Source organism: Mustela lutreola, chromosome 15 (genome assembly GCF_030435805.1).
Source record: "Mustela lutreola isolate mMusLut2 chromosome 15, mMusLut2.pri, whole genome shotgun sequence".
In the NCBI taxonomy this organism is placed as follows: Eukaryota; Metazoa; Chordata; class Mammalia; order Carnivora; family Mustelidae; genus Mustela; species Mustela lutreola.
This window is the reverse complement of record NC_081304.1, coordinates 57,426,162-57,449,936: the sequence shown is the minus strand read 5'-3', so window position 1 is coordinate 57,449,936 and position 23,775 is coordinate 57,426,162. Positions and strand designations below refer to the sequence as shown.

General features: G+C 45.4%; 1 protein-coding gene across 5 annotated transcripts in view; it reads right to left on the bottom strand.

The window, feature by feature from the left end:
• Positions 1–23,775, bottom strand: part of STX8 (syntaxin 8) — a 244,800-nt gene that overhangs the window by 160,275 nt on the left and 60,750 nt on the right. Inside the window, exons 7-8 of one of the 5 annotated variants that reach the window (XM_059148484.1) lie at positions 16,343–16,406; positions 12,549–12,594 (exon numbers count right to left, since the gene is read on the bottom strand). The exons of 3 other annotated variants lie outside the window; for them this stretch is intronic. In XM_059148484.1, the coding sequence (XP_059004467.1) occupies positions 12,564–12,594; positions 16,343–16,406 (95 nt within the window). In that variant the 3' untranslated portion in view covers positions 12,549–12,563. Of the gene's footprint in view, positions 1–12,548; positions 12,595–16,342; positions 16,407–23,775 lie in introns of those variants that run through there. One more of the 5 variants, XR_009347944.1, reaches the window with a different exon arrangement.

Here is a 23,775-nt window from a genome sequence, read left to right as displayed (position 1 = left end):
GCCTGAGTATCCCACGGGGAGGCAGGAAATACGCAGCATAGTTACAAGAGCAGACTTCGTCATGAGGCAGATCTGGGTTCGAATCCTACTTCTGACACCCAGTAGCTGTGTGGGCCTGGGACCTCAGCCGCTCAGCCTCCGGTTCCCGGGGTGTTACATGGGGGCAGTCACGGTACTGACCTCATAAGGTTGTTGCGGAGATCAAAGTAACAATGACCACCACGGTACTTTCCACGTGTGCGTTACCTGGTTTTATTTTGAGAGTGTGGACAACATCACATCAGTCTGGGTGTATAGTGTGGTGATGCCCCAAGTCTAGGCTCCATGACACTCACCACGCATGTAGCTACCACCTGTAACTGTACGACGCTGTCACACCCCTGACTCCATTCCTCATGCTGTGCCTTTCATCCTTGTGGCTTGTCCGTTCCATCCCTGGGAGCCTGGACCTCCCACTCCCCTTCCTCCATTGGGCCCATCCCCTCCCCACCCCCCCCGACTGGCGATCACCAGGTTGTTCTCTGTATTTACGTGAGTCACGCAGCAGCCTAAGAGAGAAAAACACCCATGCCTGCTTCTGCTGAACCTGCTTTGTAGCCTGCCATGGCTTTCCTACTGCCAGGCCGGGTCTGATCTCAGTGTATTATATCTACTTTTTCTCAAGTAAGTCTTCCAAACTACAATGAGTTAGTGAAAAGTGGAACTGTGTATTCACCACTGTGGACACAGCTCTGGAAAAAAATGCCGTTCGCCTCCTTGATAGATCCTAACATGGATGGATTGAAAATACGAGCTGATCCATACAATCCCACCCCAGCAAAGTGAAAGAGCGCAGATTGTCATTGTGTGTGTTCAGGGTGGAGTGGGGTAGGTGAGTGCACGTGTCAGTTGGGTGTATCAGAGTCACCTGGGACTTTTTTCCAAAGGCACACACCCTCCCCTACCATCACGCTAGATTTTGGCTCAACCCCCTTAAGGAAATTATTAAGACAGGATTCCTTCAGGAGCTAGAAACCAGTATAAACAAGAGACAGTCTTGTTTTCCCAACAGCAGTGGGCCTGCCATTAAGTCCGGGTATCCAGACCCAAATGTGAGGGGACAGTGACTTCGCAGACAGCCAGGGCCTGTGGAAAGCAGGCAAGGGCATCAGGGGAGCAGGGACCACGGTGGATGGGTCTGCTGGAGGGAGACACAGTATGTCTCTTGCTCAGTCACATACAGACAGAAGTCAGAGCACAGGGCAATTATATAAGGAAGCGCAAAGCCTTCTAGTGAAAGCAGCAGGGAACCCCCAGTTCGACCTCATAATAAAGACAACTAACCTAGTAGCTTGATAACCCTTTGAAGCGAACCAAAGCAGATATCATTCGTGATTGAATAGAACCTCACTGCAACCCCTGACTCTTTCCCCTTTCCAGGATTCTGTTCAGGAAAAAACCCATGGGACAATAGACTATGCTACACAACACTACGTAACAATCATCCGGGAACAACGTTCCTTTTACTAAAGTGGGCTGGAACATGGAAGGATTGTTGGAGGGACCTTCTGGATTCCTCTCCACTGGGGCAGTATTAGTTGAGGAAGTGAGACAGAGAACTAGCTAGAGAAATGTTCCAACTGAGGCCATGACTATTCTCCCCGGGTACCAGCACACGGGGACCCAATGTGTAGGGCACAGCTCTACAAAGTCCAAGGAAGAAATACCCACTCATGCTGGGCCCTAGAGAGAGGAAAGCAAGACCCCCCCAGTCTTCTGCAGAAGGGGTAAGATGGTCTCACTGAGGAGAGTTGAGGAAAACCAGGAAGAACAGGTCCCAGAACAGAGTGGGCACCCCAAGTGGTCACAGCAACATACATATATACATATATATATATATATATATATATATATAATATACCATATAAACACAGTTTGTGTCCCTACTGCAGAACTACTGATAATAAAAGCTATCGCTGGAATCGGTTTCATCCACAGACTTCCATTCTTTCCTCCAAAGAAAAATAGTTTGAACTCTCCAGTTCAAAGTGAGACATTTTATTTATCGCAGGACTGAAATATTCTATTTGCGACTGCGACCGTCTGGGCTGTGCACCTTCCTTGAGTCTGATTCTCAAAAATCAGCAGCTGTAAGAGGCGATTATCAAAGAGAACAGGTGCTTTTGAAAAAGATTTTCTGGGGCGTTCCCATAAAGACAAAGGTACGCTGAGGGATTTGGATGGTGGCTTGCAATTACCAGCGCTCAATGCCAATCTGCAATTATTTCAGGAACACAGGCACGACACGAGGCAAGTGTTTACACCTCTGTCACAAGTCTGTTGCTCGGCATAACCCTTCATCGCGGCTCAAAGTCAGGGGCGCGCCTTACTGAGAGTGGTCTGGGTAAGTGACTGCTGAACAACTTTCTGGCTTTCCACAAAGGGGCACAAGAAGGAAAGAAAAGTGATTTCAACATGAAATCAAGCCACGATCTCTAGTCTCCAGTACTTGTTAAGCACCACACCGATATTCCTAGAGGGCTCTCTGCACTGAGAAATGTCAAGTGTGTGTCTTAAGTGAAGAGCGTCAGAAGTGTGCACGTGATCAACGCTCAAAGCCACGGCAGCAGCCAGACCCAGGGCCCCAAGTGCCCTCTGATGCCCATCTCAGCCTCTTTAATACACACTTTCGATCATGCCTTTGAGCTTTCTGAGGTTTTAATGTATGCTCTGCCATGCAACCTTTCAGAATTCTTCTCCCCTAAGTCATCCAATTTTCTCTCCTTTCTCCCCAAAAGCACTTCCTCGGTCACAGGCGGGGGATTACTGCTTCAGGTTTTTTGCTATGTGCGTGTGTGTGTGTTTTCCCTCCCAACTGGAGAAATGTCAGGCATGTTATTTTCCGAGTGATTTAAACAGCTCTAGTGTTATACCTAAACAGAAAGAACAAAGATGCTAAAATATCCATTATTCCGCCCAGTCCATCCGCAGGGAGTGGCTACAAAGGGCAACGCAATGCCGTCTCCGGGCTGCGGGACTCCAGCCCCACGCAGCTCGCGAACACCCCCTCTCCTGAACATATGGGGCCATCGCGGGAAAGCCTCTGCCTCGGTGAACCCTGACTGGCCAATCAAAACCAGAAAGTTTCCCAGTCCAGTGACTAATACCAGAAATGAACTGTGCGTGGTGAAAGGGGAATGGTGGTGCGCTGGAGAAATTTATACCCTGACATCAGTCGTATCACAGGTGCGCGGGATCACCTGGAGAAACGGAACTTTCCGGAGGGCGAGAGTTCAAACACTTCTTCAAGCAGTGCGCCTGTCATCACTGGGTATGAAACACTGAACGGCCCCTCCACGGTGTCTGGGCGCCGCGGCCCCCGGAGCCGCCACGGACTGAGGACTTCCAGGCCTTTGAGCTGGGCCGGTCACTGCGCGGAGCGCCTGTGTGATCTTACTCGGTATAATCCTCACAGCCCATAAGGTAGGTGTTATCATCCCCGGTCTCCATGTGGGGAACAAAGCTTGGAAAGATTAGGTAAATTGCTCTTGGTCGTGCAGCTACGGGGGTGGGTGGGGGTGGGAGGGGGAAGGGGTGGGGGGTGTCAGCTCCAATTCCAAAGCCTTTGTTCTTGTCCACCCTATGCTCAGTATTCTTCTTCCCCTTCCTCATGCCCTCACGGTCAGAGAAAAGGGTAAAAAATTAAATTAAATTAAATTAAAAGTAAATAAGAATAAAATAAAATAGGAGCACCTGGGTGGCTCAGTGGGTTAAAGCCTCTGCCTTCGGCTCAGGTCATGATCCTAGGGTCCTAGGATTGAGCCCTGCACGGGGCTCTCTGCTTAGCAGGGAGCTTGCTTCTTCCTATCTCTCTGCCTGCCTCTCTGCCTACTTATGATCTCCGTCTGTCAAATAAATAAACAAAATTAAAAAAAAAAAGATTTTCTAAAAAAATAAGAGAATAAAATAAAATTAAAATTAAAATAAAGCAAAGCAAAAAACTACTGGGACAAGCAGATGAACCCCAACAGGTACAGGGTGTGCAGGACAGTCTTGGAAAATCCACAGTGTGGGGGATGACCTATCCTCTGAGGAATGGACTCAATTTGCTAACCACCAAGAGAGATAAATTAAGGAGCAGTTTTTTTTTGTTGTTGTTGTTTTTAAAGATTTCATTTATCCATTTGACAGAGATCACAAGTAGGCAGAGAGGCAGGCAGAGAGAGTGGGGGAAGCAGGCTCCCCACAGAACAGAGAGCCAGATGCGGGGCTTGATCCCAGGACCCTGGGATCATGACCCGAGCTGAAGGCAGAGGCTTTAATCCACCAAGCCACCCAGGCGCCCCTTAAGGAGTATTTCTCAGACAAAAACCATTTTGGTGTTCCGGCTGTTCAGAAGGACTAACATTTTGACAGTGCAACAACAGAACGCAGAAAAAAAGCACTGGAGAGAGGTTTGTGAGCTCTTCAAATTCTACATGAAACACGAGGGTGCCTGGGTGGCTCAGTTGTTAAGTATCTGCCTTCGGTTCAGGTCATGATCCTGGGGTCCTGAGATGGAGCCCCGCATCCGGCTCTCTGCTCTGTGGGGAGCCTGCTTCTCTATCTGCCTCTCCCCACTGACCATGCTTATGCTCTCTCTGTCTCTCTCAAATGAATAAATAAAATTTAAAAAAAAAAAAAAAGAACATTAAAAACTCAGTAAGTATGTTATGGATTCCTAGCCAGTTTCATCGTAAAATTAACAGTGATGTTAAATTCCCACCCTGCTTTCTCACAACGAAGTGACATAGACCTGCGTCCAAAAAAGCCCTTGCCCTACCTCCCACAGCCTGACGGGGTTAACAGACACAGCGGTGGGGGACCCAGAGGCTCCACGAGAAGCCACGGGATCTCAGCTCCACAAGCTCCCACCTGCGAAGCACAGGAGTGAGCCCTTTACACGTTTGCTCTCAACTCCTCCCCGCCAAACCCCGGTGAGGTGGGCACTTCTTGTTGCACTTGAAAAATGAGATAACTGAGCCACACAGAGGAATTAAGTCACATGCTGGAGTCTCGGGCTTCACCACTCAGGTCATGCTGCAGGTGCTCTGGGGTGAAACATGGTGCCTGCCCTTCTAGATTCCCCAGGGATGCAGAGGTAGGGGTTCCCCCACCTCCGGGGTTAGGGAGCAAAGGGAACACCCATCCACTCCCTCCTGCGCGGACAATACCGTAACTGGTGGACATCAGCAAGAAGGACCTTTCTTTTCTCCTTGAGAATTCATCTCCAGGACTTTCTGGAGAATGGCTCACTTGGGAGGAGGGAGAGGAAAAGTGGAAGAAGAGGAGGTGTCCCAACTCAGGACTTCCACATGCTCCTGCTTCTCTGAAAGGTAGGACACGGGCCCCAGAGAAGGCGGGGAAGTGACAACGTTCCCCCTACTATGCAGAGCCACTCACGGGGTGGGAGGTCTCCGGTAAGAGACCCCAGGGTCCACATGTTCTGACCCTCCCAGTCGTTCGCATCTCTGCAGGTGTCCTTATCTGACACGGCAGGGACCGCCCCTCACTACTTTCATACACATTAACTCAGAATGGCTCCTGAGTGGACGTCAGATGCTAGAAGACGCTTTGTGGAAGGGGGTTAACTCTGTGCTATTTTAAGAGGCAAAAAGAACAGAAAAGCTAATGTCTAAGGAAAACCATCTCTTTTCCGACTGAACCGAGAGCTGGGCTCTGTAAATGGTTTCTTGTGGGGAAGTTCACCAGTCTCCAAATAAAAATCTGCCCATTTAATCCTTCCCTTGATTAATCAGTTAATAGTGAGAATGACCAACGAAGTGTGAAATTTTTAAAGTACAACTATAAAGTCTGACTGGTTTGTTTTTGCTTTTGTTTTGTTTTTTTTTTTGCAAAGTAAACGCGGTGTGATGCTGATGCAGGGGGTAGGATGCTGGCACTTATGAGATAAAGCAAATAATCATTTCTATCGGGTGTGGGGTCTTTATTCATTCTGAAAAGAACCCTTTATATCTGCTGACAGGTTCCAGTTGTTCTTGATAAAGCTTTCACGGGACAAGTTTTGAAACCTAGAAGGCCCTAAAACAGAGAGTTCCCGTAACAATACACATTTAAGAAAGGTAAAAAGACAATGTTCTGTATTTTTATCCTAACTACTAACAAAGCTATGATTAGAAATCAGGTAGAATTCTCTGGTTCAATTTCAAGGACTTATAAACATCTTTCTGAAAATGCTGGCTATGGGTCCGTCATTTCCAGAGGCTTGCATTCTAGCACATTCCATGTGACCTGCTGATATCTGACTCTAGAGACCCAACAAATTTCCGATGCTTAAAACTGACCCAATGTGTGGTGGACCCAAAGGAGATGCACCACCCACTTTCCCCTTTAAGGAAGCACTTCTGGCCCAGGTATATGGAGTGTTTTGAGCACATGGCTTTTACCATCAGCCTCCTTAGGGATTGTCTCAAGGGCACAGAGCTATCTTGCCCAAGGACAAGCTCTCCCCATGGCATTCTACATCCAAAGACTGCTTGAGATGGGGGTATAAAGGCTCAGCCCTGTGAATTCAAGATGGCCACTAACAGATGATTTGGGCTGCAAAGCTTCCCACGGTGTTGGCTCAGGTTGTCTTCAAGCTCAGCTTCTCCCTCTGCCCATCCTGCTTACGTGATCTCCCTATCTCGGTGAGATGGTCCCACAGGTGCTCCTTAATTAACATCTTACACACTAAACTCCTTCCCAAGAACCTTGCCCAAGCCCGCCCTGAGCCAATGGTTCTCCGCTCATCCCACATCCAGTGAAACACACTGCACCCCAACACTGATGGGTCGTACACGGGCAGAGAGACGGTGACCAGGTTCTGACAGGGCTCACTGCTGCTTCTGGTGCTGCTCCTCTTCCCACAGATTTATTCAAATCAAACAATTGCTATAACACTTTCAGGTAACTCTCCCCAGAATACCTTGACTGCCCTAAACTCAAATAATGCCACCAACATGGCAACTGGCAGAGTTCCGCAGTCAAAAGCCACTCTTCGTGATCTCATTCTCCCTCCTCTATTACTACTGTTAAGAGACTCAGGTCAAGAAACATCTAAACTGCTGGATCTTCTAGACCCAATCCAAACAGCATCTAGACATCCCAGTGTGACCAGGAAAAAACAGGTCTTCAGTGAAGCTGCGAATTCTACCCTGTATTTTACTGACTCATAAAATGTTGAGGATCCCAAATTTGATGGGTTTGAAGAACATGTGAAGCATCTGGCTAGATGATGAAAGCCTCTTGAATCTACTGGTGCTTCATGTACAAGATGAAGAGACAACATCCAAGATAACGGATGATTTCTTTAAATGTGGCTTAAGAAGCGTGGACACGTAAAATTCTACCTTGAACACGAGAGTAGATTTTATATCTTACCCAGATCTGAAGGATGGGATGTTAACAGATTCAGTTTTCATTTGGTTCATTAACTCTTTAAGGCCATAAAACAGGTAACACAAAAAGCTTTGTGATTCTATTTATGTGTACTTTAGAAGGAACTTCTGGTTGTTACTGTAAATCCTCATGCACTGACTAATGTCTGTGTACTCTGGATAAAGTTTTACATTGTTCAGCTCTCACGGTCTCTTCAGAACTGTATGATTTCCTCTGAGGCTTTGGATTTCACATTGCCTTTGATTTTTTTTTTTTTTTTTAATACAGTAACTGACATGGGTCAGGGCAATGATGGATTGGTGTCTTCCTCCCATTGAAGCCTAATGGGTAAATTTTACTTATACACTAATCACCTATTCCAATCCAACAAGAGTGATGGATACATTACACTGATTCCAAAAAGAAGTTTGCTGACCTCAACTACTTTCAAAATGCTTTAATCTCTGCACATACTGAAACTTTTTACAATTAAAAAAAAAAAAAAAAAAAAGATCTGTTTTGAAGGTAAAATTGACCAATCTTGAGATTGAAAAGGCAAGATATATGTAGGAGTCAAAGCTGTAAGTCAAGTATTTGGAAGTAAAGACTGACTGGAAGCTTATTAAGTTCAGAAAATCTTTCATACTTTTTCTGTAAATACTTTCTTTTTAAAAACTGTGAATCAGAACAGCCACATTTGGAACACTTTCTGTCCTCAGTCAATATTTTTAGATAGTTAGGATCTGGTCCTGAGCCGAATCTGGGCTTGACTCTGGAAAGCAAATCTTTTCACAGCTGCCTTGATGCACAGAAAGCTTTCTGAAAACAGACACTCTAAGGTCTTTTGTTCACATGGTCACACACCGGTACACAGAAGTTCTGGTATCTACTATGGTCACAAGCAGTCCTGATAACCAAAATCAATTTTTCCTGTCTTTAAAAAAAGACGGCACCATAACAACCACATCCGACAGATCTCAAGCTCCTGTGTGTTTGAATGAACATTCCATTTCTTTCTCCTGCCCGAGTGGTGTGTGTCCATTTTGGATTGTCTATTGTATTTAGGTATTTATGCTTTGATTTGCAGTAATTTCTCATGTTATTGAACTGATCTGCATTGCACACAAGCTGTAAATAAAAGGAAATGGCAGAAAGAGTAGAAAAAAAAAGAAAATTTAAAAAATTTAAAAATTAAAATTAAAAAATTTTAAATTTTAAAATTAAAATTTTAAAAATTAAAAAAGAAAATTTAAAAAAATTTAAAAATTAAAAAAAAAAATACTGAGTTTTCTCCCAAGAGAATCCAAGGTGTGACTCAAGGCCTTTCTGGATAAGAAAAGGATGCTTGATTTCCAAGCCTAAGCAGCACAGATTAAGCAAGGAGGCTGAAACAGAGTTTTCCTACTTCTCTTGGCATTCTTCCTCTATGCGACCACACTCCACAGTGCTCCAAGAGTCAGCCTAGAAAAAGACGAGGCAGTCAGCCTGCATTGGTCCTTTGCTTTATTCTGATCAGATAAAGGAGCACAAGAGAACTTTCAGAGAGGCAAGCTTGGAGATACTTGGTCAGCCCAAAAACACCCCCGAGCAGGGAGAGTAGCACTGGATTTGGTACTTTCATGTACTGCGCAGTCCTAGACTATCAGACACACGCCATTCCAAATCCAAATGTAAGCCCACACCTGTCCGTCTCTCGACACACAAACATGCAAGTACTCCATGTCGTTCCCTCTTCCTTCACACGGGAAACTGAGGCCTGACAAGAGCAATGTTAGGTTCCAGGTATGCAAGTACATAGAAGATGAAACACGAATACAGTCATCTCATTAATTTACACCCTAAACCACTTCTTCTAGCCCGAGCTCCTCGTGAGCCTGCCCAAAACACATTTCCCATAGAACGCCACCAACTGACTTCTTCCTACATCCTCTACCCATTTCTGGCAAGAACAAGTACAAGAGAAAGTATTATTTTGAAAACAAAGCGAAACAAAAATGGCTACTCTTGGGCTCTTTGACTGAAAATAATGAGTACTCACCATATTTCCATCCCTAGATATTGGCCAAGCTTGGAACAAGTGAAGTAGCACAAATCTGCCATGGCAGGAGCTAGGAGTGAATCCTGCTTAACCAACTGAGCCACCCAGGCGTCCCTAGGAGTGAATCCTAAAGATCATTACTTTTCCTTTTCTTTTTCTTTCTTTCTTTTTTTTTTTTTTTTTGAGAGAGATTGCAAGCAGGAGGAGGGGCAGAAGGAGGCGGAGACAGAGAACCTCAAGCAGACTCCACGCCCAGCGTGGAGTCCGACACAGGGCTCGATTGCACAACCCTGAGATCATGACCTGAGCCGAAACCAAGAGTGGACACTTAACCAACTGAGCCCCCCAGGCGCCTCCCCCACAAACGGTCACTTCTATTCACAAAGCCTCAAATTTTCTTCCCCAAACAACCCCAAGGGATTCAGATACACATCAGGGTCTCCTTAAGTCCCTTATTCATAAGTACATACACTCAGTAGGGGCATCACTCAATATATTCAGAGGACGGTTATAGACACACTCTAAACAAGTAGCTGTTAATTCTTTAATACAGCTCATTGTGCTTATGGATTTCACACTAACCAAACTGACTGACAGAATTTTATCTTCAGTATCATTCCAGTTCCTAAATGATGGCTTAAAATGGCTACAATAATTTTAGTAGTAACAGAAATACAAGTAAAGGTCTTTATCCGTGCACTTGAAATGTTTTCTCCAAGATTTCCCTCTCCTGGCAGGAGCATCCAGATGGAAAGAGAACATCACATCTCCCCCCAAAATAAATGGTCAGGACCACAGCATGTTCCTGCTCAGGCTGCTTTATGGATTCTAAGTCCATTCAAACTGCTGCTCAGCCCTTCCGTTCCTCCCTTACGCGGTCTTTCCCTGCCTGAGCACTTGGTCCTAACCAGACCACTTCCTTCCTGCTGGCTTCGGGTTTTGTTAACAAAGTTCTTCCATCCCTTTCACCACCCCACAGGCTCAACAACTTCCACTGAGGAAAGCACATTCTCTGACACTCCCAAATAGAGGCCTGGCGGAAGGCCACCAAGCATGGAATGGGCTCCCCACTATTCCAGAAGACGCCATGAAGGGTTTAAGTTCGTCTTCTGTCGCCCGCACCCTCTTTGCCCCTCACCTTCTCAAGAGCACAGGCCCACCTCTCTCATTCTTCCCGAAATCCTCCCATCACAGACAGACCCAATAGTGTGATAAATAAATCGTACTTGGTGTAGGCCTCTTCGGGGAAAAAAAAAAAAAAAAAAAAAAGAGTTGACACAGCAGGCCTAAGTGCTTTTCTCAGAAAGGCCTACTTACAAAATTGGCTCTTGGCTGGTGTTTGGGAAGCTGGATTTTCAGAGGGTTCCCACCATTCAGTGATTGCTCATCTGTGTTCCTAAACTATATAAATAACAGTTTATGCAGAACACCTGCTCTCCTTCTGGGGGGCTGAAAGCGGGGACCGTGCCAGCCAGAGACTGCCTTGGTGACTGACAACCTCCAAAGACCCTGGGCCCTGAATTTCTAATGAGCTTCCTTGTTGGCAACACTTCACAGGTGTTGGGCCACTGCAGGTCTGCGACTTCCCTGCAAAGGGGCCCAGTAGAAGCTCATGCCTGCTCTCCTGTGTTTTGTATTTTTTCACTGTAATAAATCATAACTGTGAGCATAGCCGGAATCAATTCTTGTTATTTGTGGTAGTTTTATAATCATCAAGGGCGCTGAATTAGCAAATGTCCCTACAGGAAATATGTGTGTGTGTGTGTGTACACATTATACAAATATGCCCCATTTTTCCGAAGTTCACATTATGCCATTCCCCGTTTATGAAAGGCCCACTACATTAAGACCTGTTTCTGCTAACCAAAATACATCAAAAAAGGATTTTTTTCCTTTATGAAAAAAGCAAAAACAGCATTCAGCATTCATTTTGTGGTGAGCTATTACAGAGGGAGCACACACCCCAAGTAGCGCCGCCATGTTCCTTCTCCAGTTACTACACTCAGCATCTCGGCATCAAGCTGCCATACTTAGGAACTGCCGTCTGCGACCATCTGTGTTTTGTCTTGATTTATTTTGTGCATCCATTAGCAAGATGTGTCCTAAGTTATCAGAAAAGACTGAGAGAGGTTATTTTTTGGGTGTGGGGATGCTCAAAAATTTCTTCTATGTAAATTAATAATAATTGCTTCTTTGCTTTATGGCATTTTGGCTTATAAAAGACTTCAGGAATGCTCTACTTTTGGATGGTGAGGGAAATTTGTGTGTTTGTGTGTGTATCTAATTTCACAAAGATTTTATCTTAAATCCTAAAAATGAAGTCATCCTGGTAGATACTATTTATTTTTCAAAAGAAAAACAAAGTTCAGAAGAGTTTCATGACTTGCCTGAGCACTCCACGCCACCCCCCAACTGAACACAGCTCAAAGAGTTGGGATTCCATCCCATCCACCTGGCCCCAGAGTGGGGGGCTCTCCATCCTCAGCTCATCTCTATGTAAGAGCAAAAGCAAAAAGGCAGAGCGTAGCCTTGTTTGACCTTGGCTAAGAAGGTATGCACCAGATGATTCCAAGTTTTCACCTCTTTACAAGCATCTGGGAATTACTGCAAAACCAATATGACTACTGATCTGAGGGTTACAAAGGTTAGTAAGTAGGCATATCTATGCTGAGCCCTTCCAGCAAATCACAGATTCTGGAGTGGTCTTGGGGACCCCCGACACAGCCTCCAAGGAGAGCTCCAGGTTTCCCCTTCCTACCAAGGCACCAAGGAGGAGGGACAGTACTATCACTGGGCCCAAGTGGTAGGACCGGGAGCTTCCAGGGTGACCTCTTGCCATCTGTGATGGCTTTGGCCTTTCTTCTGAGATTCTCTTTGGTCTCTCGTTTGGTGTGCTTTTCTCTCAGCCATCCTCCACTTCAGCTGCTATGGCTGGCCTCACAGTCTCCCTCTTGGAAGTCAAATAGGAACTGTGGTGAAGCCCAGGGAGAGAGGAAGCCTGATGAATCACCTAGGCTGGCCATCCTGCGGCAGAGGATAAATGCCCTTTTCCTTGACAACTGTTTCCACAGATTCTTCTTTGGAAAATCCTTGCTTCTCCCTCATGAGATGGCCTTCCAGACTGGCTTCAAGGCCAGAGTAGAGACCAAGACATGGGCCTAGAAGAAAGGAATGAAGAAGGCCCTAGATCAGACAGGCATGTCAATGCATGGGGTCCGATCTGGGTCCAACCCCGGTCATCACCAGAGTTAAAGCTGGTTGAGAAGCACCGGGGTGCAAGCCTCTGGTATTGTTTTTTGCAGAGTGAACAAGTTCAAAGAATCTGGGGTCTTCGTGTGACCAAAGATTTTGTCAACCATGCCTATGTAATGAAGCCTCACTAAAAATTCTCCAATGATGAGGCCTGGGGAGCTTCTGGGTTGGGGATAACACTGATGTGCCCGGCAGGTGATGTGCCTGGAGAAGGCATGGACACCTCCAGCCAAGACCTTGCCCTATGTACCTCCTCCATTTGGCCTTCCTGAGTTCTATCTTTTATTAAAAAAAAACAAAAAAACAAAAAAAAAAACTGGGATCATGGTATAGCCTTTCCTGAGTACTGTGAGTAGGGCTAGCAAACTACTGAATCCCAAAGGGGTATTGGAGGAACCCTGTGTTTACAGCCAATGGAGCAGAAGTACTTATGGACATTTAGGACCTGAGGCTGAGATCTAAGGCAAGGGTAGTTGTGGGACTGAGCCCTTAAACCTGTGGAGTTCAACATTATCTCCAGATAAATAGTGTCACAACTAAATTAAATTATTGGACACCCAGTTGGTGTCAGATAGTTATTGTTGGAACAACACACTTGTCTTGCTAAGTCATTCTCTCTCTCTCTTTCTCCCACCAGACTCCATTATTATAAACTACCCCTCCCTAGAGAGGAGTAATGATTTTTCTCTTTTAGGGAGGAGGTGGCAGAGGGAGAGATAGAATCTCCAGCTGACTCCATGCTCAGTGCAGGGGTGGACATGGGGCTCGATCTCATGACCCTGAGATCATGACCTGAGCAGAAATCAAGAGCCGGATGCTTAACTGACTGAGCCATCCAGGCACCCCCTAATCTTCTTTTTTTTTTAATGAATGTTCTGATAAAAAGCTGATTTTACATTTACCGAATATTTAATACTGTAAGTGAATGGAAAATAATCACCTTAGCCCTAGAGAGCAACTTTCACGGACTATATTAAAAATTTGTTTAACTGAAGCTTCCAGAACACTAGCTGTTGCAGCAGAACAATTTCTATAGATACTGTGACCTCGTAAAAAAATATAAAAAGAGACTCTGAGCTCAGGACAGTAGAGTAAACATACATGCTGCCCCCTTTCTTCCTGAGAGCACAATGCAATGCCAGTAAAAATATTTTTTGAAAGAAGAAATCCATGGTGGGCCTGAAAACACAGAGTGCTATCAGTGAATAAGTCATTGTAAAGGCTTTCTTCTAGAAAGAAGATAGCCGGGACTGTACTGAAAGGTCAACCAAAACTGGAGCCTGAAATACATCATCAGAGTCACAGATAGGGGCTCTTTCTTCCTGAGAGAACTCTGGAGAGTCTCCAAGTTTGGAGTGAGTCAATGGCTACTGGGAGCCAAAGAAAGACCTACAAAGAAGTGGCTGTCAGGCAGGAATTGGGGCATCTGAGTGGAGAATTGTCTACAGAAAAGCTGAGCCAGTTGGCTCTTGGGCCTGTCTTGTGTAGACTAAAGTCTGCAGTACTGGGTCCCAGCTGGAGCCCCCAGAACAGCTCTCTCTAGAGGCAGTCGCCCGTAGTGTTGGTGGTCAGGCTAGTGAATGAGTCAAGGAAGACGCTTTAGAATAGACAGAGAGAGGAAAAGAAATAAAATACATGGAAGATGTCACCCAAAGGTTCAAGTTGTCCTTACCTTAGTTAATTCTGGGATGAGGGTTACAGGGAAGGGTCCCAAATCTCTTCTACCTAAACACATACCCTAAAGGGGAAACCTGACTACTGGTATACCCTGCCCATTGAAACGCAGGACGCAGCCAACCCTCCCATTCAAGAAAGAAAATTTTGGGGTAAATAAGTCCACCTAAATACAAAGAAAGCCTATATTAGCTACCCATACTCCTTGATATGGTCCTTAATTTATAAATACGAAGTCAGTACAGAATTTCATACCATGCATTATTCATCCACTAGGATGGCCACAAGGAAGTACCAAGAATGGGCATCTTAAGCAACAGAAACTTATTTTCTCACAATTCTGCAGGCTATAATATAAGTATGAGATCAATGTCTGGGCAGGGCTGGTGTCCTTCCGAGGGCCTCTCTCTCTGGCAGGCAGAGAGCCCCCTTCTCTCTGCATCCTCACGTGGTCTTCCATCCACGTGTGTCTGTGTCCCCATCTCTTCATATGTGGACATCGATCACAGCAGACGAGGGCCCCTCTTAATGACTTCATTTCAGCTGAATCATTTCTTTAACGACCTGAGTTCCAAACATGCTCACCTTCTCAGGTTCTGGGAGTTAGGCCTTCAACACATGAATTTTGAGGGGATGTAATTCAGCCCGAGACAGCATGAAAGGCAAAGATTGAGATGAATACACCAAAACTCACACAGAGGAAAACAGAAAAAACGAAAGGAGCAAAAGGAGAAATTCTCTGTTCTAACTAGTACCAGTACTAGGTTTAATAGATTTTACAACCTTAAAAAAATACTTTTGAGGGTGCCTAGGTGGCTCAGGCGGTTGAACGTCTGACTCTTGGTTTCAGCTCAGGTCATGATCTCAGGGTCGTGAGATGAAGCCCCGCTTTGGGCTCCACACTGGGCATGGAGCCTACCTGAGATTCTCTCTCCCCCTCTGCCCCTCCCCTTCCTCTCTCTCTTTAAAAAGAAAAAAGGGGTACCTGGGTGGCTCAGTGGGTTAAAGCCTCTGCCTTCAGCTCAGGTTATGATCCTAGGGTCCTGGGATCAAGCCCCACATGGGGTCTCTGCTTAGCAGGGAACCTGCTTCCTCCTCTCTCTCTGTCTGCCTCTCTGCCTACTTGTGATCTCTGTCTGTCAAATAAATAAATAAAATCTTTTAAAAAATAATAATAAAAAAAAAAACAAAGAAAACATACTTTTGTGGGAAAAAGCTACTGTGAGCAGTAAAGCATATTGGTGTTTTAAAAGTACAGTTCGGGGTGCCTGGGTGGCTCAGTGGGTTAAACCTCTGCCTTCGGTTCAGGTCATGATCTCATGGTCCTGGGATGGAACCCCGCATTGGGCTCTCTGCTTAGTGGGGAGCCTGCTTCCCCCTCTATCTCTGCCTGCTTCTCTGCCTACTTGTGATTTCTGTCAAATAAATAAATCTTTAAAAGTACAGTTCTCAAAAAAAAAATATATATATATATATCAAAAGAGCTGAGTAACAGAATGACTACAACAATTATAACAGAAATCAGTAAACAATGCTGGTAAATCTGAAGAAAATACTGGCTTTAGGGAAAAAATGGGGTTGGGGGGGTGGGGGAGCTTCCATTAAAAACAGCAGGAAATATCAGGAGTTTGAAATAGAGTTTAAGCATTCTAAACTTGATTTATTCTGAGATATTTATTTGCTTCAGACTTTCTCAGAAAAACGTAAACTTAGGTATGCATGTTAAAAATAAAAGGGTGGCTGTGGCCCGAGGTGGGTGGCCCAACTGAGCATCTCATTCTTTGGGCGGGGGTGGGGGACATTAGCTTTCCTATAAAAGTGTCATTTCCCAGCTCCTGGCTTTACACGGGAGACCCACTTGCAGCCCCTCACAGGGCACAGGGCCTGCAGCCTCAATTCCCGTCTCCATGTCCGTGTTTACGCGCAGATTCCCAAGGGACATATCTGGTTCAGCTCGCTGTGAGGACCACGAGTCTTCACCTCCGGGGGTACATGCCTTCATTTCTGACACCTGGAGAACTCCCTTTCTTGCTTTCGAGGTCAGCTAAGAATTATAAAACAATTTAAAAAAATGTTTCAACTTACATTTCCATGTGTTTGGAAGAGGACGTGGGAGGACTCCCCCATCAGCTCAGCCTACCATTTTGACCTGGAAGTCTGTACTGTTAATAGAGCTAATAACGGAAAACACTTCGACAGCGGTTACAGCGTGTGAAGCACTAGTCTTTTTTTTTTTTTTTTTTTAAGATTTTATTTATTTATTTGACAGAGAGAGAGAGAGAGAGAGAGAGATCACAAGTAGGCACAGAGGCAGGCAGAGAGAGAGGGGGAAGCAGGCTCCCCGCTGAGCAGAGAGCCCGATGCGGGGCCCGATCCCAGGACCCCGGGATCATGACCCAAGCTGAAGGCAGAGGCTTTAACCCACAGAGCCACCCAGGCGCCCCTGAAGCACTATTCTAACATACTCTGAAACCGGCACTAAAATCCCCATCCTACAGATGAGAAGCTTAGGTGAGAAGATGGAATTTGCTCGAAGTCACACAGCTAGTTGGTTCTTGACTGCTAAATACTGCTCCCGTGATACCTCTATGTGCCCTTTAATCAGTACTTTCTGTCCCCTTTGTCACCCAACTAGACATATTGGTAGGATAACACCTCCTGACGGCTTGGTAGGGGCACATGATTAGCTCTGACCCTGAGCTGCAAAAGAGGTTGACCAGTAGCTTCTGGGCCAGAGCACTTCATTGCAGGAACAAGTCCCTGGAGAGCTCTCTTATCTCTGATGCAGTACCCCAAAATGTTTGAGACGGTGGCTACTGCCTCAGCCAGGGCTCTCCGTTAACCACGCCCACCAATGACCAACAACAGACACGCAACGAAAGATAAAAAATACAATAAGCCTTTCCTAGTTGAAGCTGCTGATGTTTGGGGGTTACTGTTCATAAAACTCAAGTTTTTCATGTTAACACGTAATTGTGTGTTATTCCTTTTTGAAAGAATTCATAAATGTTTTTAAAATGCCTACTTTTACAATGTTCACAATAGCCAAACTGTGGAGAGCGGAGATGCCATTCAGCAGACGAATGGATAAAGAAAGATGGGGTCCATATATACAACGGAGCATTCTGCCTCCATCAGAAAGGGTGAATACCCAATTTTGGCATCAACATGGACGGGACTGGAGGAGATTATGCTGAGTGAAGTAAGTCAAGCAGAGAGAGTCAATTATCATATGGTTTCACTTATTTGTGGCACAGAAGGAATAGCATGGAGGACATTAGAAGAAAGAAGGGAAAAATGAAAAGGGGGAAGTCAGAGGGGGAGACGAACCATGAGAGACTATGGACTCCGGGAAACAAACTGGGGGTTTTAGAGGGGAGAAGGGTGGGAGGATGGGTGAGTCTGGTGATGAGTATCAAGCCAGGCAAGGACTGCACGGAGCACTGGGTGTTATACGCAAACAAGGAATCATGGAACATGACATCAAAAATTAATGTACTCTATGGTGACTAACATAACACAACAAAAAATTAACAAATAAATAAAACACTCACTTTTCATTTCAAATGCAGTTAGTACTGACAGCGATAACACACATACACCACAGCTCTCAGGAGCTCTCGACAATTTTGAAGGATTCAAAGTGGTCCTGAGACCACAAAGTGTGAGAAACGCTACACTAGGAAACGCTCACCAGAGGAAAGCCTAGGTAGTGATATTAATATCAGACCAACAGCCCTAAAAAGGGCAAAACACACTAGAGATGAAGGCGTATCTCTCCCTAGTGACAAAAAGAAACAACCGCCAAAACAAAAGAACCCTGTGCATATATGTGCCTGAGAGCCTTTCCTTGAAAAGCAGAAAACAAAAAAGCGACCCAATCACGTGGAAAGCTGAAGTCACAGACCCGGAAGCAGATTTTACGTGCCCCTTGCAGAAACTGACAGAGGAAGCAGAGAGGTGGGAGGTCACGTCAAGACGCGGACAGGAGCATTCAGGAGGCTGCTCCAGAAAGCCTATTCAAAGCCCTGTCTCCACGGCCTGGTTACTGCACCTTCTCAGGCACACGCGGAGCAGTGACTACTGGTGACCGTTCCCACGCCCCAGAAGACGTCCGAACAAGTGGAGAAGAACCAGTACGCTATGGGGCGTGATTCTCTGGCACCCAGGCAACTCAATGGCAAAATCAACACAAATGTTTGGAAATTAAGAAACAAGGGGTTAAAAAAGAAAAAAACAATGGTAATTTATAGAATGTAATGGACTCAGTGATTTAAAAAAAAAAAAAAAAAAGGCACCAAACGTGGTATTTGTGGTGCGTAGAAGTGCTATGTGAGGGAGGATGTATAGGCTTTTGTATATTTCAAAAGAAGAAATAGCATAAATGAGCTCAGAGCCGCAGTCCTGTTCAAAATTGCTGTTAACATAACTGCTTCCTGACGAGAACTGTTGATTGTGGCTAAAATAAACCAGAGTCCTTCCCAGGAAAATAGAAAACCTCTGTAATTTTCAGGGCTTACTAGGTGTTCACACTGTGAAGCCTTTCCAGCCCCAGCCCCAGATCCCTGCACAACCTCACCCTCGTCCGTTTGCCTCCTGACTCACTCTTCCCCCGGCCACAAAAGCCTTTGTGGATTTCTCAAACTTGCAAGGTTCTCTTCAGCCTCCAAGACCTCACAGGGGATGTCCGGCCACTCCCTGGAGGTGGCAACTGGCCCACTCCCCCTTCGCTGGCCAACTCTAGCCTATCCCTGAGACCTCAGTCACCATCTGGCCATGGAGCTCTGTGTGAGCTCGGCCACGGCAGGCCTCCTCCCTGAAAGCTCTTACCATGACTAGAGAAAACACCCTGATGTCAGGGAGTATCTGTTTAATGTCCATCTCCCCCAGCCAGACAATAATCACAGTAAAACAAAAAAGGGAGGGTTGGTAAGAAGGACTTGGGTTTTTAGGTGCTATCACTGGTTTTCACTATATAAAGAACCATGCTCGATAAATGAATAAATGTTGTTGCCGATGTGCTCATTTCTTCTGCCCAAAAGTGGCCGAATACTTTCAGTTTGGACGTGCTAACTACTGCAAACAATGCAAGAAGCGTAGATGTGCATTTGCAGACCTGTCTCCCTGAGTCTAAGTGAGTTAAACAGACAAAATGACAGGACCAATGAAGTAAGAAATTGGGCAATTTCGCACAGTGGATAGTGCTAACATGATGGATGCCCAGGGCACTGCACAGTGGCAGTCGATGGCCACCCCTACACGGCTTCTGCCCCAACTCTGCCTGCTCTCCCTTCTCATCTTCCAAGGCTCTCTGCACTTCGGGGACGCTGGCCTTCTTGCACATTCCTCAACCTTGCTGTGCTCCTCTCCACATCAGGGCCTTTCCCTATGCTGTTTCCTCTGTTTGAAATGCTCTTCCCTTTAAATCTCAGTACCCATTTCATTTCCTCAGGGAAGGCTTTCCTGAGTCTCAGAATTGGTCAGGCTCTCCTGCTGCATGTTCCGCAAGTACCCTGTACATTGGGGATGGTCCCAGATGCCTTCCTAGCCTTCAGAGATGAAGTAACTCAGAAGCTTTTGCATGTTTGAATGAAGTACAGGCACGAGGGCCCGCTCTGCTAGTCCTAGCAGTCCGCCAAGTCCACTGAATGAAATCCCAGTCAAGGAAACGAATCCGGATTAGCACAGCCACTTAGAGAAAACCATTTCCCCACCTGACATTTATATGTCTCTATTCCAAATTTGGAGGTGGGGGCTTAGGTTCCCATGTCAATTTATAAAAGCCTGCTTGACCAGTAAAGCACTGGACGCAACAGGGAAATGCTCGCCAAGTCTGGGCACGGCTCCTTTGGGGGACAGCTCTGGGCAGCAGATCAGGGGTCACTCAGCTCACACGTCACCTGCCAAGTGGTCACAGGAACTCCCCACACTCAAGCCACTTTATATCTCCTTGAAAGAAAGGCGGTTCCTGACTGTCTTGCTTCCCTAAAGGGCAGTTGTATTTAGGTTCTGGGGGTGCGCAACCCAACGACATTGCTCCTACCATAGCTGCTGCCTTACAGAGCTACAAGCTCGCCGGGCTGGGAGGCATCGCAGCAGCTGGTCCTTCAACCCCTCTGCTCGTTTAACATGTGAGCTCACTGCTGCAAAGGCCAAGGGGAAAGGGGGCACTTATTAAATCATGGAGAGCTCTCCCAGGACAAGGCTGAAACCTCTATAAGTAAGTACTCTATAGCAACCCAAACTTGAACAAAAAGAGTCTTCTTATAGTGGTGTTTCCCAAATGTCAGCTTTTCAATGCCACCTTTAGACTTCTTTGCCGTGTTCGTATTTCACCTGCTCCATATATGCTTAATGTTTTCCTTTAAATCAACTCACTATTATACTTCAATAATAATATATTATTACATAAATATTATGCTTATTATGGTACGTATTATGCTTATTTTTCTCCTTATGTGATTTAATTGAATAAGGAAATTTTATATTGCTGTAAAATCACAGGTTTCAAATGTTAGTCATTTTTATTTCATTGAAATATGCAACTATTAAAATGGAAAGTGTTTCTCAACATATTTCCTAAAATCACCTTGCCTAGCACGCATTGAGAAATTCTGATCCTGGATACGCCACAAAAAGATCCCTTCACCAGCTGCCCACACATTTCTTTCATTAATACAAGACTAAATTCTATTATCAAAGTGCTAAATAAACAGCTTGAGAGGTCTTCGGGTGGGGACTGACTGCGGCACCAGCAATGCAAACATCCTTCTGTGAAGCCTGCTTTGAAGAAGTCTCTTCAAGAGGAAGAGCTACAGACACCTGGAAGACTCAAAATAATTTTTTAGCATAAGAGTGGTTAACCAGGATTCACTGACAACTGATAAAAATACATCATTATTCCTTATATTGGCTTCCTGTTGCTGTTTTAACAAATTATCACAAACTTAGGGGCTTAACACACATTCAAATTTCAGATCTGTGAGAATTCCCTATAGATACCTAACTAAATTTGCTTTTCTCCTCTGAGTCTGTCTCATGTCAATTTGATTTCTCATCCAGCTGGAAGGACCTTGAAGAACAGAGGAAAATTCTTCCTCCCCAACAGTATGCACCAGGTTTTACAGGAGTCAAATATATGCATGTTCTGGAATAAAGTGTGATCTAAGACTAAGAAAGGAAACTCACTACACACACACACACACACACACACACACACACACACACACGCGCACGTGCGCACGCATTCCCTTAGAGTCCTGGAAATCAGAAGTCCAAAGTCAGTTTCACTGGACTGAAGTTAAGGTGTCCCTTTAGGGGCTGTGGGGGAGAATTCATTTTCTGGCCTTTTCCAGCCTCTAGAGCTGTGTCCCCTGTATCCCTTGGCTTGTGGCCCCTTCCTCCATCTTCAAAGCCAGTAGAATAGCATCTTTTCAATCACCACCTTTCCTTCTTCTGCCTCAAATCTCTTTCTGCCTCCCTTTTATAAGGACACTTGTGATGACCTTTTGAGACCAAACACACAATACAGGATGATCTGTCGGTATCCTTAATTTATTATTAACACATTGGCAAAGTCCCTTCTGCCACATAAGGTGCCATTCACAGATTCCAGGGATCAGGATGTGTATTTGGTGGGGAAGGGGGGCTGTTATTCAGTCTACCACATTACTTTCTTAAATGTTCAACAGGAAAATTCAGTTGAGTGGCTCTAACAGACCTTTACATTGGCAATTCACTGAGGTGTATATGAAATCTTTGGTCTTCTGTCCTTCAAGGACATTAGTCATATTTTCTGGCTCTCTGAAAAGACACACTGATCTCCTCAATCTCAGTGCTGACACTGTGAAGGCAAGTGCCCTTCTTTGCCATTCTGCTTTCTTTCAGAAAGCAAGAAGTGCTCAAAGATTAACAGAGAAGCATCAGAAGAACTGGGCCAAAGTTGGGACATCGGAACATCAAAAAGAGTGTCAGGATTGGCACACATTAGCAAAACTTGGTGGAACAGTCTGTTCTTGGTGCTGTTTCTACCATCCTTTTTGGTCCTGACTTTAAGGCTTGGCCAGTGCCAAAATTAGGAACAATTATGTTAGTCAAGTCGATCCCATTCATCTTCTTGTGTTAGTGTTCTTTTCCAAAAGTCCTGCCCTTTTGAGTATGAACTTTAAGGAACTGTTCGGTAAACAGTTCCATGACTCCCCATTCTGGAATGGCATCCAGGTAGTCTACATGAGCCCTTCGTGCCCAACCATCCATACATTTCGGCTTGAACTGAAGGGCACAGAACTCTGTATTTCCACAAGGTGATCTCCTTGACTCGGTTCCCCAACCCCCAGACCCAGGTACAATTTAGGCCTCCAGTACTGGGGTTTTCACTTAACTGCTAATCCTTTTCCTCATTAGGCTTGGTCATCGGCATATGAACAGGGCAGTTACTGGTGTTGGTCTGGCCCTTTTTTAAATCTATGTGAGAAGACTGAAACCTGAATTCCTAAGCTGATGATGATTTGGCTCTTCAGCTTGTGGTTAGGTCCTAAGTACAATGTATTTTCTTAGTAAGGTTTTGGTAGTTGATTCCAAAATAGCCAGCTGGCCATTATCTTAGCTCATTGTTTTTCTCATTTAATGAAAACCAAACGACTAATTCAGTAGGTCAGTAAATCAAATAGAGATATTTACAACAAAAGTGGTATCCTTCTCTAGTGTCCCTGGCTCCTCATTACACACTCAGGTCACAATAAAAATCCGGATGGGGCTGCCACCCCGCTCTCAATACCTACAGACAGAATGGCTTTTTTGATTTTGATAAAAGGAATAAAGGCCAATTGTAGTCTTGGCAGGGATATCAGTTTTTATCCTTACAGAGTCTCTCAGTCCCTATGAAGGAAAATGGCTGACTCTGCCCTATTTCTGAGGAGCAAACGTGCACATTAGAAAACCACCAGCATAACTACAAACTCTCTGGGAGGCCACCACAGAGAAAACCCAGCTTATTTTGGCGACTAAGTGGAAAAATACCTCCTGTTTGCCTATGTCACATGTATGCATCCGGGGCCGGGATGGAGCAGAGGGCTGGGAGGTAAAGAGGAAGAAGGGAAAAGGACGGGGGTAGAAAAGGAGATCAAAGCCGTGACGAGGATGGTACGTGTGTCTGTGTGACTCCAAGTGGACTTCCGCGAACATGCGTGGGATCTGTAGCTGCCATGCGGGCATAGGAGAGACCAGATGAACAGAGAGTGCTCACGTTTGAAGGGGACATTGGTTCTCAAACTCGGCAGCACAAGGAAGCCATCCAGGAAGCCTTAAAGATGTGGATGCTTGGGACCCAACCCTGGAGACTCTAGTCTAACTGGTCTAAGTACTACGGGGAGTGGAACCACGGTCCCTGGAAAGAGTCTACATTCCAGTCCCCA